The 15,552-nt window shown below is 44.0% G+C and overlaps 1 protein-coding gene across 2 annotated transcripts in view; it reads right to left on the bottom strand.

Annotated features, from left to right (window-relative positions):
• The window catches only part of RPF2 (ribosome production factor 2 homolog), a 34,947-nt gene that overhangs the window by 17,036 nt on the left and 2,359 nt on the right, over positions 1 to 15,552 (bottom strand). For both annotated transcript variants that reach the window (XM_040983893.1, XM_040983894.1), the window contains exons 3-6: positions 12,785 to 12,822; positions 8,664 to 8,703; positions 3,780 to 3,861; positions 2,289 to 2,365 (exon numbers count right to left, since the gene is read on the bottom strand). In XM_040983893.1, coding sequence (XP_040839827.1) covers positions 2,289 to 2,365; positions 3,780 to 3,861; positions 8,664 to 8,703; positions 12,785 to 12,822 — 237 coding nt within the window. The remainder of the gene's footprint in view (positions 1 to 2,288; positions 2,366 to 3,779; positions 3,862 to 8,663; positions 8,704 to 12,784; positions 12,823 to 15,552) is intronic.

Genomic DNA, 15,552 nt, shown 5'->3' with positions numbered 1-15,552 from the left:
CGCTTCCCTTCCAGCTCCCTGCCTGTGGCCTGGGAAAGCAGTCGAGGACGGCCCAAAACTTTGGGACCCTGCACCCGCGTGGGAGACCCGGAAGAGGCTCCTGGCTTCGGATCGGCATAGTATCGGCCCGTTGCGCTCACTTGGGGAGTGGATCATCAGACGGAAGATCTTCCTCTCTGTCTCTCCTCTCTGTATATCCGCCTTTCCAATGAAAAAATAATAAAAATAAATCTTAAAAAAATAATAATAAAATAAATCTTTAAATAAATAAATAAAAATAAATAAATATTAATAAAGGGATGTGGGTGTGGCGAGACAGCACAGTAGACTAATCCTACACACACAGCTGGAAATGATGTAACCTAAAAGGCCAAGATGGGCCTCCTGCCCAGGTGATTTGCCTCTAGACTCAACGTGAGGTCACTGCTCTGCCCTGTCCCTAGTCAAGGGGGTTAATGACTACATGCAACCTGGCAAGACCTTTATTTCAAAAATATAAGACACTTTCATTAATAAACCTGAAAGGAATGCCCTATTTTTAGAGGAAAACTGGGAAAAGGGGTGATTACATACCTGGTACAATTTAACACAACTATACCAAAAGCCTGAAAACCCCATAAAAATGAGTAAGCACAGCAGTTGAGAGCCCTATATCCCACACTGGAGTCTCCGTGTTCAAGCCCTGGCTCTACACTCAATTCCAGCCTCCTGCTGATGCCTAACCCAGGTGGGCAACATGTGATGACAAGTCACCAGCTTGGGCCCTGGCCATCCACACCAAAGACGTGGATTGAGTTTTTGGTTGCTAGGTATTTGGGGAGTGAACCAGCTAATGGGAATTCTGAAACTACATAAACAACAACAAAAAGAAAACACTGAAAAACCCATAAACTAGGGACTAGCTCCGTGGCCTGCAAGTTAAGCCTCCGCCTGCAGTGCCAGTATTGCCATATGAGCACTGGCTCAAGTCCTGGCTGCTCCATTTCCAATCCAGCTCCCTGCTAATGGCCTGGGAAGGCAGGAAGCAGAGAATGACCCGAGTCCTTGGGCTCTAACACCCACATGGGAGACCAGGAAAAAGCTCCTGGCTCCCAGTTTCAAATCAGTGCAGCTCTGGCTGTTTAGGTAACGAACAAGAGATGGAAGATCTCTCTCTCTCGTTATGTCTCTATAAACCAAATAAAATAAATAAATCTTTAGTAAAATACAATATAATAAACAGACAATAATTAGCCAACTTTCCATGTTATGCTGTCTCTTAAAGCCCCTGAGTCCTCGCCTTGGTTACATTAGCTGCATGTGAATTCAGGTCACCAATGGATCCTCCCTGAGTGGCAATTTCTGAGTAATACAATGGTGCACATCACTTCAGCCTCACTAGGTACAGCTAAGAGGTCCAGGCGAAACAACGCATCTATGGGGACAGACTCAGCCAGAAACAGAGCTCAGGTGAAACACATGCTGAATCCGGCCCCAGCAGCTGCGGTAGGCCAGTCTTCCTGTCTTTCTGAGCTAATCTTTACCACTGGTTACTACTTTCAATTCCATAATCCCATTTCAACAATGCAGATGCAAAGATGGAAGTCCTCAAGGAAGACGGAGTCAGCAATTAGCAATTCTACTGTTTAAAATTCCGTAGGCTCATGCAGATTATCCTGGAGTGAAAACACGGCTCAATCCAACAATTCTGGTATTTATTAGACTGCTTCATCTACATGCTGTGACAACGTAGAGGAAAGGGGTGGCATTTTAAATTCTGGACTCAGACAAGCTTTAGTAAGTAGTCTGAACTCCCCCTAAACAAAGACCCACATGTGTTATACACTCCTTACCTACTCTTCTCAATTCAGGGGTACATATCTGGTGAGGCAGTAAGTACATTACGGATGTTTGCTTTCCATACGGGTGCACTTGGTTCAAGTTCCTGCCAATGCATACCCTAGGAGGCTGCAGATGGCGGCTCTGGGTGCTGGGTGCCTGGCACCCGTGAGGGAGACCTAAATCCTGCCTTTAGTGGGGACCAGCGCTGGCTGTTGTGGACATTTGGGGAGTGAACCTACAAATCTGCCTGGCTTGCTCACTTCCTGTCTCTCTGCCTTTCAAAACAAAAAAATTTCTTTTGTTCCAAAAAAGTAAAGGGGAAAAAAAAGTTCTATTTTTTGTTTCAGATGATGGCAGAATAAAATACCGAATCCATAGCACACATCAGTAGTCTTCACTACAAGATGTCACGAGGGCCTACAGCAGCACTGTGAAGTATTTTTTGGTTTTTACCATCAGTTTCTTACCTTAATATCTTTTAGCGAGACAAACTTCTCAATACCTAACTCAATCATATCCAGCACATGGTAGTCATACATGCGACCTAGAAGGAAGATAAATTTGAAGCATGTGTTTCTCCCAATTGCCTGAACCCATGTATCTACATATACAGAATGACTTAACACCGACACGATCACTCTCCTCTTTCTTGCCATACACCCCATACATGCAAGCATCTTTCAAGATTTCCAACTGTTCCCACCCTCTGCAGACCCTGGAGGAAAAAAAAAGAAGCATCTGCCCCACTCACCTTCCTCCATGTCTTAACCCTCCCAACATGGATGTGTAGCCCTCTCAACTATGTAAACAATGTTAAAAATAAAATTTGAAAAGAAAGTTTTCAGTTGTACTTAAAATAGTGCTCAGACAGTAGTCACAGAAAAGACTGGGCAGATCATTATTTTAGTACAACTCCGTATTTTACAGACTGCTGAAAGGGCACAGATGCTACAACTTGTCTGTGCCAGACCAAATCTCAATACACACAGGCAAAGATTCTTTCTTTCTTCTTCTTTTTTAAGATCTATTTACTTTTTATTTGAAAGGCAGAATTAGAGAGTTCTTCCATCTGCTGGTTCATTCCCCAATCAAAGGAAAATAAAGTACTCTACCCCTAACATGAATTAACCCAATGTAGTCACCCAATCTTGGACCTGAACTACCGGAGTTAAATAACCTTTTTCTCTTTTTTATTTTTGTGAAGATTTCATTATTTTATTGGAAAGGCAGATTTTATGCAGAGAAAGAGAAAAAAAGATCTTCCAACCTCTGACTCACTCCCCAAATGGCCACCAACAGCAGGACCTAAGCCAATTTGAAGCCAGGAACCTCTTCCAGGTCTCCACATAGGTACAGGGTCCCAAGGCTTTGAGCCATCCTCCATTGCTTTCCCAGGCTGTAAGTATGGAACTGCATCAGAAGTAGAGCAACTGGGATACAAACCAGTACCCATATGAGATGTCAGCACTTGCAAGCAGAGAAGAGAGCCATTATGCCAGCCCGAATCTTTTTATACTTAGTTCTTCCTGGTATTTCATTGTAGTAACATAAAGCTGATTTACAGAGTTGGGCATTATGGCACAGTGGATTAAACCACTGCTTGGGACAACCACATCCCACATCAGCCAGTGCCTGGCTTGTGTTCTACCAGCTTCTATTTCAGTTCCATGTAAGTGAGAACTAGAGGCAGCAGATGATGGCTCGTGGCTTTGGCCTGGCCCAGCACTGGCTATTGCAGCCATTTGGAAAGAGGACTAATAAGCCAAAGACCTTTCTCTGCCATTCTGCCTTTCAAAGAAATACATGAGTTTTTGTTTTTTGTTTTTTGTTTTTAAAAGCTGATTTATACAACTTTGTTGCAGCTTACTGTTTGCTCCCAGATTTTCAACACCTACACTTCATTTGACTCACAGAGTTGACACTATAAATAAAAATAGTAACAAGTTATTGACACTTACCTAGTACTAGATTATTTGGTCGCTTCTTATTATGGGAACCAAACATAAATAACGAACAATCTGATTTCTTTGAAAAGAATTCCTGTTTAAAAAAAAAATTCAATGAAATTCCATTTATTCAATATATAAATATAAGAAGCTTTAGAATCTTGCCTCTGAACTTGAGAAAATATATCAGGTTTGTTCAGCAGAAGTTCACGATAACTAAGTAGGAATATACCGAGGAAAATTACTAGCATTAACAGTATAGCTTAGCACATACTAAAAGCATGCATGGTGGCAAATGTCTGGCACAGCAGCTAGCACACTATTGGGCTGCCTGTATCACATGTCTGACAGTGCCTAGGTTCTAGGCCACTCGTGATTTTAGTGTCCCACTAACGCCCAACACTGTTGCAGCAGCTGATGGCTCAAGTATTTGCATCCTGTCACTCACTTGCGAGACCTGAGCTCTAGGATCCCAGCTTCAGGGATGGCAGATGGGAGATTTCTGCCTCTGTTCTTCAAAGATAAGTGGCAGAAAGGATTAAGAAATGAAAGTAAAGGGCCAATAGGGTGGCAGGCTAGTTCTCCACCTGTGGCACTGGCATAATCATATATGAGCACTGGTTTGAGTCTAATTGTTCCACTTTTGAATCAGTTTCCCGCTTACACTCTGGGAAAGCAGCAGATGGTGACCCAACATGAGATCTACATAGGAGACTCAGGAAGAAGCTCCTGGCTCCTGGCTCCTGGCTTTGGATTGGCTCAGCTGTGGCTTTGCACCATTTGGAGACTAAACCAGCAGATGAAGGATACCTATGTGTGTGTCTCTCTCTCTGTAACTTTGATTCTCAAGTAAAATACATAAATCTTTTTAAAAGAAAAAATGAAAGTAAATATTTTTTAAAAAGTTAAAAAATATAAATTTTTTTAAAAAACAAGCATGTATGGGCCTGGCGCGGTGGCACAAGTGGTTAAAGGTCCTCGCCTTACACGCCCGGGATCCCATATGGGCGCCGGTTCTAATCCCGGCGGCCACGCTTCCCTTCCAGCTCCCTGCCTGTGGCCTGGGAAAGCAGTCAGGACGGCCCAAAGCCTTGGGAACCTGCACCCGCGTGGGAGACCCAGAAGAGGCTCCTGGCTTCGGATCGGCATAGTATTGGCCTGTTGCGCTCACTTGGGGAGTGAATCATCGGACGGAAGATCTTCCTCTCTGTCTCTCCTCTCTGTATATCCGCCTTTCCAATGAAAAAATAATAAAAATAAATCTTAAAAAAAAAAAAAAAAAAAAAAAAACAAGCATGCAGGGACTAGTGCAGAAACCTAATGGTTAAAGTCATTGCCTTGCATGCACTAGGATTGCATACAGGCACTGGTGTCCTGACTGCTCCACTTCCCTTTCAGTTCCCAGCTTGTGATTTGGGAAAGCAGTTGAGGGTGGCCCAAAGCCTTGGGAACCCTACACCCATATGGGAGACCTGGAGGAAGCTCTCCTGGCTCCTGGTCTCAGACAAGCTGACCTTTGGCTGCTGCAGCCACTTGGGAAGTGACCCAGTGGATGCAGGATATTCCCTGCTGTGCACACAGCAGGGTCTGATGGGCAGGACTACGACCTTCCAGCTCTATTCTGCTCTCAGAATTGCTGGAATCAATTACAGATTTAAGAGTGGAAATATAAATATAAGATTTCAATTCCAGAAAATCCCTTTTATAGTGCACTTTCTACAACTCATATTCTGCTTTGATTTACTGTGATTATATTACAGTGTGTCCTAGTACAAAATTCAGCTGAAAAGTCATAATTGATGACATACAACTAAAAAGCGACAGAATAACTATAAATTTCAACTTGGTTTCACTGGTTACAAGAAGCTCAGAGGTGCAGGCTCATACAGCTTGGCTACCATCTGCTCCTTTAAAAAAAATCATTTTATTTTATTTTTATAGATTTATTTTTATTGTTTTTTTTGTTGGAAAGGCGGATATACAGAAAGGAGAGACAGAGAGGAAGATCTTCGTCCGATGATTCACTCCCCAAGTGAGCGCAACGGGCCGATACTATGCCGATCCGAAGCCAGGAGCCTCTTCCGGGTCTCCCACGCGGGTGCAGGGTCCCAAAGCCTTGGGCCGTCCTCGACTGCTTTCCTGGGCCACAGGCAGGGAGCTGGAAGGGAAGCGGGGTTGCCAGGATAGAACTGGCGCCCATATGGGATCCCGGGCGTGCAAGGCAAGGACCTTAACCACTGCGCCACTGCGCCGGGCCCAAAATTATTTTATTTTTAATGATGGCTACATAGCTGAGAAGCAAGCATGCCTCTGTAGACCATCAACCCCATTGGTCGGGGCATGGGGATTATCCATTTCCACATCTAAGCAGTGGGGATAAAGTCAGAGGCCAGAAATTCTCTCTGCCACATGCTGTGGCATCTGGACAAAGTGACCTTTTTGAGAACTAATTTTAAAATCAGGGACAATAACACCTGCAAAAATTTGCAAGAGGAGCCAGTATTGTAGCTTACCCGGTCAAGCCTCCCTGAAGTACCCCATATGCACACCAGTCAGAGTCTTGGCTGCTCTATTTCCAACCCAGCTCCCTGTTGGCCTTTGGGAAAACAGAAGATGGCCCAAGTGCTTGGGGCCCTGCATTCACAGGGAAAATTTCCAAGAAAGAAGCTCCAGGCTCCTGCTTTTGCCTGGCTCATCCTAAGCCATTGCAGCTGCCTGAACCAACAGATAGAAGCTCATGCACTCTCTGTCTATCTCTAGTTACCCCATAACTCTGCTTTCAAATAAATAAAACATAAACCTTAAAAGGAAAAAAAATGTTTGCAAGAGCTGCATGAATGTCCTATGTAAGCTGACCTTGTGTAGTGTAGTTTCAGGATGAAAGTAAGTATTAAAATTATTTATTCTCGGGCCCAGTGTGATAGCCTATCAGCTAAAATCCTCTCATGCATGCGTCGGGATCCCATATGGGCACCGGTTCTAATCCCAGTGGCCTTGCTTCCCATCCAGCTTCCTGCTTGTGGTCTGGGAAAGCAGTTGAGGACGGCCCAAAGCCTTGGGAACCTGCACCCACAAGAGAGACACAGAACTTGTTCCTGGCTCCTGGCTTCAGATCAGCTCAGCTCAGGCCACTGGGGTCATTCAGAAAATGAACCAGCACATGCAAGACTTTGCTTGCTGTCTCTCCTCTGTGGAACTCCTTCAAACATTTATATACATATTTACTTATTTATTTGAACTGCAGAAAGACAAAACAAAGAGCTTCTTTCATCTGCTGATTTACTCCCCAAATGTCCATCAGCAGCAGGGTCCAGGCCAGCTTGAGCCCGGAGACAAAAAGTGTGTTTGGATCGCCTGTGGGCAGCTGATGATGGTCCAGGCTCATGGGCCTGTGCCACCCAAGAGAGAAAGTAAGACGGAATTCCTGGTTCCTGGCTCTGGCCTGGCTCACACCTGGATGCTGCAGACATTTGAAGAGTGGATTAGCAAAGGAAAAAGTGCTCCCTCCCTCCCATGCTGTCCTTCTGTCTTTCAAATAAATAAAACTTTTTTAAAAATGAAAACTAAAAAACAACTAACCAAGATACACAACTAGAGAACATCCCTTACCCATGAAGTTTTACCTAAAAGGGCTCCAACAAGCTGTCTTTTCACCATTGATTATGCACTTTTTTAAAAGGGAACTCAATTTTTTAAAAATATTTCTTTGTATTGGAAATTTGGATATACACAGAGCAGAAGAGACACAGAGGAAGATCTTCACTCCCCAAGCAGCCGCAGTGGTTGGAGTTGAGCCAATCTGAAGCCAGGAGCCCAGAGCCCAGAGCCTCTTCCAGGTCTCCCATGCAAGTACACAGTTCCAAAGCTTCGGGCCGTCCTCAACTGCTTTCCCTAGATGCATGCAGGGAACTGGATGGGAAGCGGGGCTGCCAGGATTAGAATCAGCACCCATATGGGATCCCAGCACATTTGAGGCAAAGACTTCAGCCGCTAGGCTATAGGGCTAGGCCCAACCTTTGTTCCCTTTTATTGGAAAGTTGGATATACAGAGAGGAGGAGAGACAGAGAAAAAGATCTTCCCTCGAGTCACTCCCCAAGCGAACGCAAAGGCCAGAGCTGAGCAGATCCAAAGCCAGGAGCATGGAGTCTTTTCCAGTTCTCCCATCTGGGTCCCAAGGCCTTGGGCCATCCTCCACTGCTTTTCCAGTCCACAGCAGGGAGCTGGATAGGAAGTGGGGTCACCAGGATTAAAAGCAGTGCCCATCTGGGATCCTAACGCATATGAGGCGAGGAATTTAGCTGCTAGTCTACTGCACCAGGCTCAGGAATGCAATTTTTAAGCATTCAATAAATATCTTTGCAAACATCACTATTATTAGTGAGGTATGTTTTTTTGTTTTGGTTTTTTTGAAAGAAGGCTTAATTTTTCCTACATGTCACATGAAAATTCTCTCACACAGGATGAAACCTAATTTAAAAAATCACAAATCGAGCCCGGCACGATGGCATAGTGGTTAAGTCCTCGCCTTGCATGCTCTGGGATCCCATATGGGCACCGGTTGTAATCCCAGTGGCCTTGCTTCCCATCCAGCTTCCCTGCATGTGGCCTGGGAAAGCAGTCAAGGACAGCCCAAGGCCTTGGGACCCTGAACCTACATGGGAGACCTGGAAGAAGTTCCTGGATCCTGGCTTCGGACTGGTTCAACTCCAGTGTTGCAGCCACTTGGGGAGTGAACCATCGGACGAAAGATTTCCTCTCTCCTCTATATATTCACCTTTCCAATAAAAATAAACAAATCTTTAAAAAAATCACAAATCATAAATTGGAGTACAGCAGGAATTATTTTGAGTAATCATTTTCATGCTCCCTTATATCAGAAAGATTCCTAAACTTACCAATGATGTCTGGTCCTCAAATGGTCTTGTAATATTTTTCCTAAGAATATTAAAAAAGTGTTCATGATTTCAATAATCTAGATACGTAAATTCAATTAAGATATTAGAGATAATTTTATATTCAATTATTACATTTATAAACTGGAAGGATATTTATGTATGCTGATATTTATTTAGCTCCTGTCACACGCCATACACTGTAACAGGAGTTAGAGGTACTATACCACTGTGTCAAACAAGATGAGACACTTGCTTTCACACAGCTTATATTATTGTGGAAAAATAAGTAATTACAAAGAGTGGGCTGTGGGGCCAGCACAATGGTTCAATTAACTAATCCTCCATCTACAAGTGCCGGGAACCCAGATCGGCACTGGTTCAAGTCCCAGGAGCCCCACTTACCTTCCAGCTCCCTGCTTGTGGCCTGAGGAAAGCAGCTAAGGATAGCCCAAAACCTTGGGACCCTGCACCCACATGGGAGACTTAGAAGAAGCTCCTGGCTCCTGGCTTCAGATTGGCCCAGCTACCGCCATGGTGGCAATTCGGGCAGTGAACCAGAGCATGGAAAATCTTTCTCCTTATCTCGCTTTCTCTCTGTAAATTTACCTTCCCAATAAAACAAATAAATCTTAAAACAAAGCAAAGCGAAACAAACAAAACAGTGGGTTGCATAAAAAACCTAGCAGTTATGAAGCTTGCTGAAACACCTGCTGCGGGGCAGTCTTCCTGTTGGTGCAGACTCTGTAGCAGGTGACAGGCCAGGCACTTGGATCTCTGCCAGTCACGTGGGGTCCCAGCCTGGGCAGTCCAAGACTCAAGCCAAGGACACTGCAGGCATTTGGCGAGTGAACCAGTGAATGGGACTCACTGGTTCTGTCTCAAACAAAAAAAAAGGGGGGGAGGGGGAGAATGACAGCATTGTGGCATAGTAGGCTAAGTTGACACTTGCAATGCTGGCATCTTACAATGGCGCAGGTTCAAGTCCCAGTTGCTCCGCTTCCCATACAACTCCCAGATGGCCTGGGAAGGTAATGGAAGATGGCCCAAGTCCTTGGGTCCCTGCCACCTACACGGGAGACGGCAACAATGCCCTAGGCTCATGGCTCTGGCCTGGCCCAGCCCCTGCTATGTGCAGTCTTTTGGGGGAGTGAACAACTCGTGAATGGAAGATTTCTGTCTTGTTTTCTCCCTCTGTAATTGCCTCTTAAAGAATTAAGTCAACAGTAAAATAAAAAAAGAACAAAAAATGGGGCCTGGCGGCATGGCCTAGCGGCTAAAGTCCTTGCTTTGAACGCACCGGGATCCCACATGGGCACCAGTTCTAATCCCGGCAGCTCCACTACCCATCCAGCTCCCTGCTTGTGGCCTCAGAAAACAGTCAAGGACAGCCAAAAGCTCTGGGACCCTGCACCCATGTGGGAGACCTGGAAGAAGTTCCTGGCTCCCAGCTTCGGATCGGCACAGCACCGGCCATTGCGCTCACCTGGGGAGTGAATCATCGGACGGAAGTTCCTCCTCTCTGTCTCTCCTGCTCCCTGTATATCTGACTTTTTAATAAAATAAATCTTAAAAAAAAAAAGAGCAAAAAAAGAAAGAAGTCAAAAACCCCAATAAAGTAATTATTACAATAAAAACACTCTAGTAAGTCAAAGTGAAAAGATGAATTACTACTTAAACTGAACCTTGAGTTTTCTGTTTTTGTTTTTATTTTTTTGAGATTTTTATTAGAAAGTAAGACACATAGAGAGGAAGAGAGACAGAGAGGAAGACCTTCCATCAGATGAGTCACCTGGGGCTGGATGGGAAGTGGGGGCTGATGGGACTAGAACCAGTGTCCAAATGGGATCCTGGTGTGTGCAAGGCAAGGAATTTAGCCTCTAGGCTACTACACCAGACCCAAACCTTGATTGCTAACATTTTTATAAATTTGAGGTTAAAGTTATTCTAAAAGGGAAGCAGATAGAACAATTCTAAGCTACATATAGTTCATGCTTTTCAAAAAACTGAAAGGCAGCAGTGTCACTGGAATTCACTGGGCAAAGGGTATGATGCCAGTCACAAGTTCAGATACAGACCAGGCCCAGACTGGACAGGGTCACATATGAGTGTCAAAGCAAAGTATACAAATCAGACACTAGCAAAGTAACAGGAAACAAAGGTCAGATTTTGGCAGGAGAATGATATGATCAGATTTAAATTCTCCTTAAAGGATCACTCTGCTAGATGACAATGGACTACACTACAACCAGACAGAGCAATCTGAACAAATGCTATCACTGAATTATAACCCAGAAATACATAATATCTAAGTTTACACTGATGGAAGCAATCTAAACAGGTAGAGAAGGAGCAGATTTTTCCTTCAGAATTGTAATTTCTATAAAAGGGAATGAGGGTTACAGAAGATCACTACAGTAAACACTGTTGCAAACAAGGAAAAAAGGATACAGTTAGCCCTACATCTTTGCAAATTCCACACTAACAGACTCCACCAGCCACGGATCCAAAAATATATTTTTAGAATGGGCATTTGTTGCAGCAGTTAAAACACTGCCTGAGGCATCTACAGCCCAAATTGGGAGGGCCTGGGTTTGAGTCCCAGCTCTGCTTCCAATCCCAGCTTCCCGCTAAGGTGCACCTGGACGGGGTCTCTTCAAAGCGGGAGACCCAGACGATTACCAGGCCTCCTCCTGCTTGGCTCATTTGCAAAATGCCAACAATTGCTACAACCGAATCTTCATCGAGTCTCCTCTGTGAGCAGCAGGGACCCAAGTCCTTGGGTCACCACCTACTGCCTTCCCAGGCACACTAGCAGGACAGGAAGAGGAACAGCTGGGCCTTGCACCAGCACTCTGTTACGGAATGCAGGTGTTCCAAATGGCAGCTACGACAGCAACTGCCCTGACATAATTCTTTTTATTACCTACATGGTACGTACAAGTCATTTACATATCTTTACACTGTATTGGATATTATAAGTAACCTGGAAATTATCTAAAGCTTGTTAGAGCATGCAAATAGGCTACATGCAAACACTACATTTTTTTTTCTAAGTAATTGAGTGTCCTCAGATTTGGTATCCACAGGTATCTTGGAAACAATCGCTAGGCACAGCAGATGACTGCTCTGTACAATCCGTGCGCCATGTCCAACCACCTCCTCCAAATACTCACTAACCACGAAGGGAAAGATGATTTAACTGTGGTGAAGAAACCCAGCAGATGAGAAGGGTTAACGCCATGATCGGAACACACACTGACACCCTTTGCAGCCTCTGGCATGATTTACTGAGAAGCACTGAGAATTTTGTGACATTCTTGGCAAAAGGCATAAACTCAATGTAGTCATGAGAAAACTTGAGACAAGCCCAAACGGAGGGATAATTTACTGACAGAACCAACATCAAAAGTGCCAAGGTCATGAAAGACAAAGACTTAACCATCACAAGCTGGAGAGGCCTACGAAAAAGGACAACTAAGGTTCCGGCCAGCTGAGCCAGTAACATGGACACGGCGAGGATCAGTGAATCAAACACCGACAGGAGACCAGTAGTGGTGGAAGAGATCTCTCTCTGGCCTCCCTTTTATTCAGTCATATATACTTTTTCCCCAAGCCTCTAGCAGAACAATCGGATGCTAATGAGTCTGACAGACCAGGTGCCACTAGCCTCCAAGCCCATATCCTGCAGGAGCCAAGCTTAACAAATGTTAATCAACTCCTTAGCCCACAACAAACTAACTGAGACAGCAAAAGGTTATTACATTAGTGTGAAGGGAAATTGAAGAAACCAAGCAAATCCGTAATTTAGTTAACATGGCACCAATGCTAATTTCTTAATTTTGATCACTGTACCACATATCCATGGTATAACATGAGAAGTTGATGGGTGAAGGGTATACAGGAGCTCAAGTTTTTGCAACTTTCCTGTAAAGTGACAGTTTTTTCACAATAAAATGCATATGTTATAAGTATTCACAAACATCCAACACAAACGAGAAAACAAAGCAGCTTCATGGAAAGAACTATGTCTTTCTGTAACAAAATTTCTGCAAACTTTTCAAAATGGTGGTCTCTTTCATAACAAAATAATTTAAAATCAAGTAAAAGAACTCATGACTTACTTCTTATACAGCACTCCATATGGCTTTTTCAGTGCATACTGTAAAACATAAAGAATAGTTTTCAAAACAAAACATTCGGAAAAGCAGAGATAAAAGCAAAGCATCCCAACACATATTCCACAAGCTTAATATTGGTCCCTGAATCCTTCTGTCTCCTGCTCAGCTCCCTTCTGATGATTTCAAATAACTGGTAAGTTTAATATTCCTAGCCTAGATTTTCTGAATTAAAAGTTTCTGAGCACTTCCAACAGTCTGTGCAACTTAGACGGTTCCTTCCATTTCTTTAACTTTACCTAATCCATTCTCTCCAGGAAAACTATTTGAGAGTAGATAGAAGAACAGAAGAAAACAAAAAAAATACATAAACTGTAGTAAGAAAGGCTAGCATAGTTGAAGTTACATTGCCTAGAGATATGAGAACTCAGAAACTGTTGAGTGACAACCACAATCCTTGCAAGAGTTTAAACACAGCCTAAGGGGTATTCAGCTGCCAGGTAAGATGCCGGTTGGGTATACCCACACCCCACACCCCTATTGTATTTTTTTTTAAGACTTACTTATTTTATTAGAAAGGCAAAAATACAGAGGGAAGGAGAGACAAGAGAGTAAGATCTTCCATCCACCAGTTCACTCACCAAATAGCACAACAGCTGGAGCTAAGCTGATGTGAAAATCCTGATACTAAATTCTCATCTTCCTACATTTGTATTTACCTGAGAAGCAAGAAGATGGAGACAAACAGAAAGAAGGACAGAGACAAACAGAACTCACACATGCCAGTTCACTCTCCAAACCCCTGCACTGGCAGGGGATGCTGCTGGTTTGAAATGGGGAGCCAGAAACTCAACACAGGAATCCCACCGAGACAGGCAGGGACTCGGTCACTTCAGCTTCTACACAGGGCAATTCAACTTTCAATACTTCCTTTTTAAGCAATAAAACGTTTGAGGACTCCACTAAATACTTCCCTGTCTCAAAGTAGTAAACATGACCTTTTCTTAACCACTCAGACCGATCATTATGAATGTTAACTACTATAATAGCACGTAGTCACATGCTGCTCTTAGAGCTTATTAAAAAAAAAAAAGATTTATTTATTTATTTGAAAGGCAGTTACAGGAGAGAGTGAGCAAGAGGGAGAGAGAGCACGTGCAACAGCCAGGGCCAGGGCAAAGCCAAGAGCCTGCCACTCCATCCAGGTCTCTCACATGATTGGCAGGTAACTACGCACTGAACCATCTTCTGCTACTTTTTCAGACCCATTAACAGGGAGCTGGAACAGAAATGGAGCAACTGAGAAGAGTTGGAATCAGTTATCCAATACAGAATGCCAGCATCAGAGGCAGTGGCTTAACCTAAGGCACCACAACACCAGCACCTTAGAGCTTATTCAAATATGTGCTGGGAATAAAGAAGGGCAGTACCCCATTAAACACAACATTCAAACACTTTCAGAAAGCAGGAGCATACATTAAGCATTTAGAGAGCTGAACAATCGCAATTAGTAAGCATGGAGAGAGTTTAGTCAAGTTTAAGTGTACATAACTACCTTGCTGATTCAACTCAAAGGTAAGAGCTGCACTGAAGTTTAAACACTCAACTTACCAAATAATTACACCTACTATGCCTTTCACTCATTTATATCACACTTACTGACCTACTCTGTCCTTACACTGAACTAGTTATAGAGGGAGAAAAGTACAGAGCTTGCCTTCATTAATCTAATGTTCCAGACTGAATGTTATCCCCTTTCTCATCAAGCCTGCTTCACCTGACACATTCTCCAATTGGCATCACTGACCACGAGGCTCTGAGGCCAGGAATCTGGGAAGTCATACTTCCTGCTAACACCCAAGCTCTTCTACCTCCAACTTGTTTTCTCTCTGACCATCTTAGTCTTCTCTCAGCCAGCACCAGACTCCAGCTTGCTTCACCCTGATGACAGCAATAGCTCTGCTGCTTCTTCACTCTCAGTCCTCTCTAACCATGCCAACTAGAAGCACCGATCAGATCCCTCAACTGAAACCTTGCAATGGCTTGAGTTTCTTATTATTCCCCTTATTATGTCATTCCTGCCTCCTCCTCTCACTTCATCTAACCCACTCCCCTTCGGCCAGTCCTGTATGCTGCTCTCCAAATGCTTATGCTCCCAGACACCCCCTCGGGCACAAGCTCCTTCCTCAGCTTTACAGAGGCTCCTCTTCCACTTCTTGTTCCAAACCCCTTCCAAAGCCCTCCTTGTGTGGGGGACCCCTGCAATGTGGTTTTAACTGTCTCCCATAGCACTGAATGCATGCCTCTAGCCCAGCACTTGCAATGCTTAACTTTTTTTTCACATTACAAACTACCTTGTTGGGACCAGCATTGTGGCACAGCACATTGAATCATCGACCACAACTCTGGCATCCCACATCAGGGCACCAGTTTGAGTCCCAGCTGATCCACTTTCTGATCTAGCTTGCTGACAATGACCTGAGAAAGCAACAAATGACCCAAGGACTCTGGCCCCTGCCATTGAGGAGATTTGGATATTGTTCCTGGCTCCTGTTTTTGGCCTGGCCCAGTCCCAGGTGTTGTGGCCACTTGCAGAGTGATTCTCCCTCTGCTTTTCCTTTGCTGTAACTGTGCTTTCAAATAAATAAATAAATAGGGGGGAAAAAAAAAAGAGAGAGAGAAGAAAAGGAGCCTAGGCAAAACAGTGATCTGGTCCTTCAAGCAATCTGACAAAGAGTAGGTGCTACAGTATTCAGCCCATTAGTGCCCACCAA

The sequence above is a fragment of the Ochotona curzoniae genome, unplaced genomic scaffold (genome assembly GCF_017591425.1).
Source record: "Ochotona curzoniae isolate NIBS_2020 unplaced genomic scaffold, NIBS_Ocur_1.0 contig_3819, whole genome shotgun sequence".
NCBI lineage: Eukaryota > Metazoa > Chordata > Mammalia > Lagomorpha > Ochotonidae > Ochotona > Ochotona curzoniae.
This window is presented reverse-complemented; position numbering and strand designations above follow the sequence as displayed.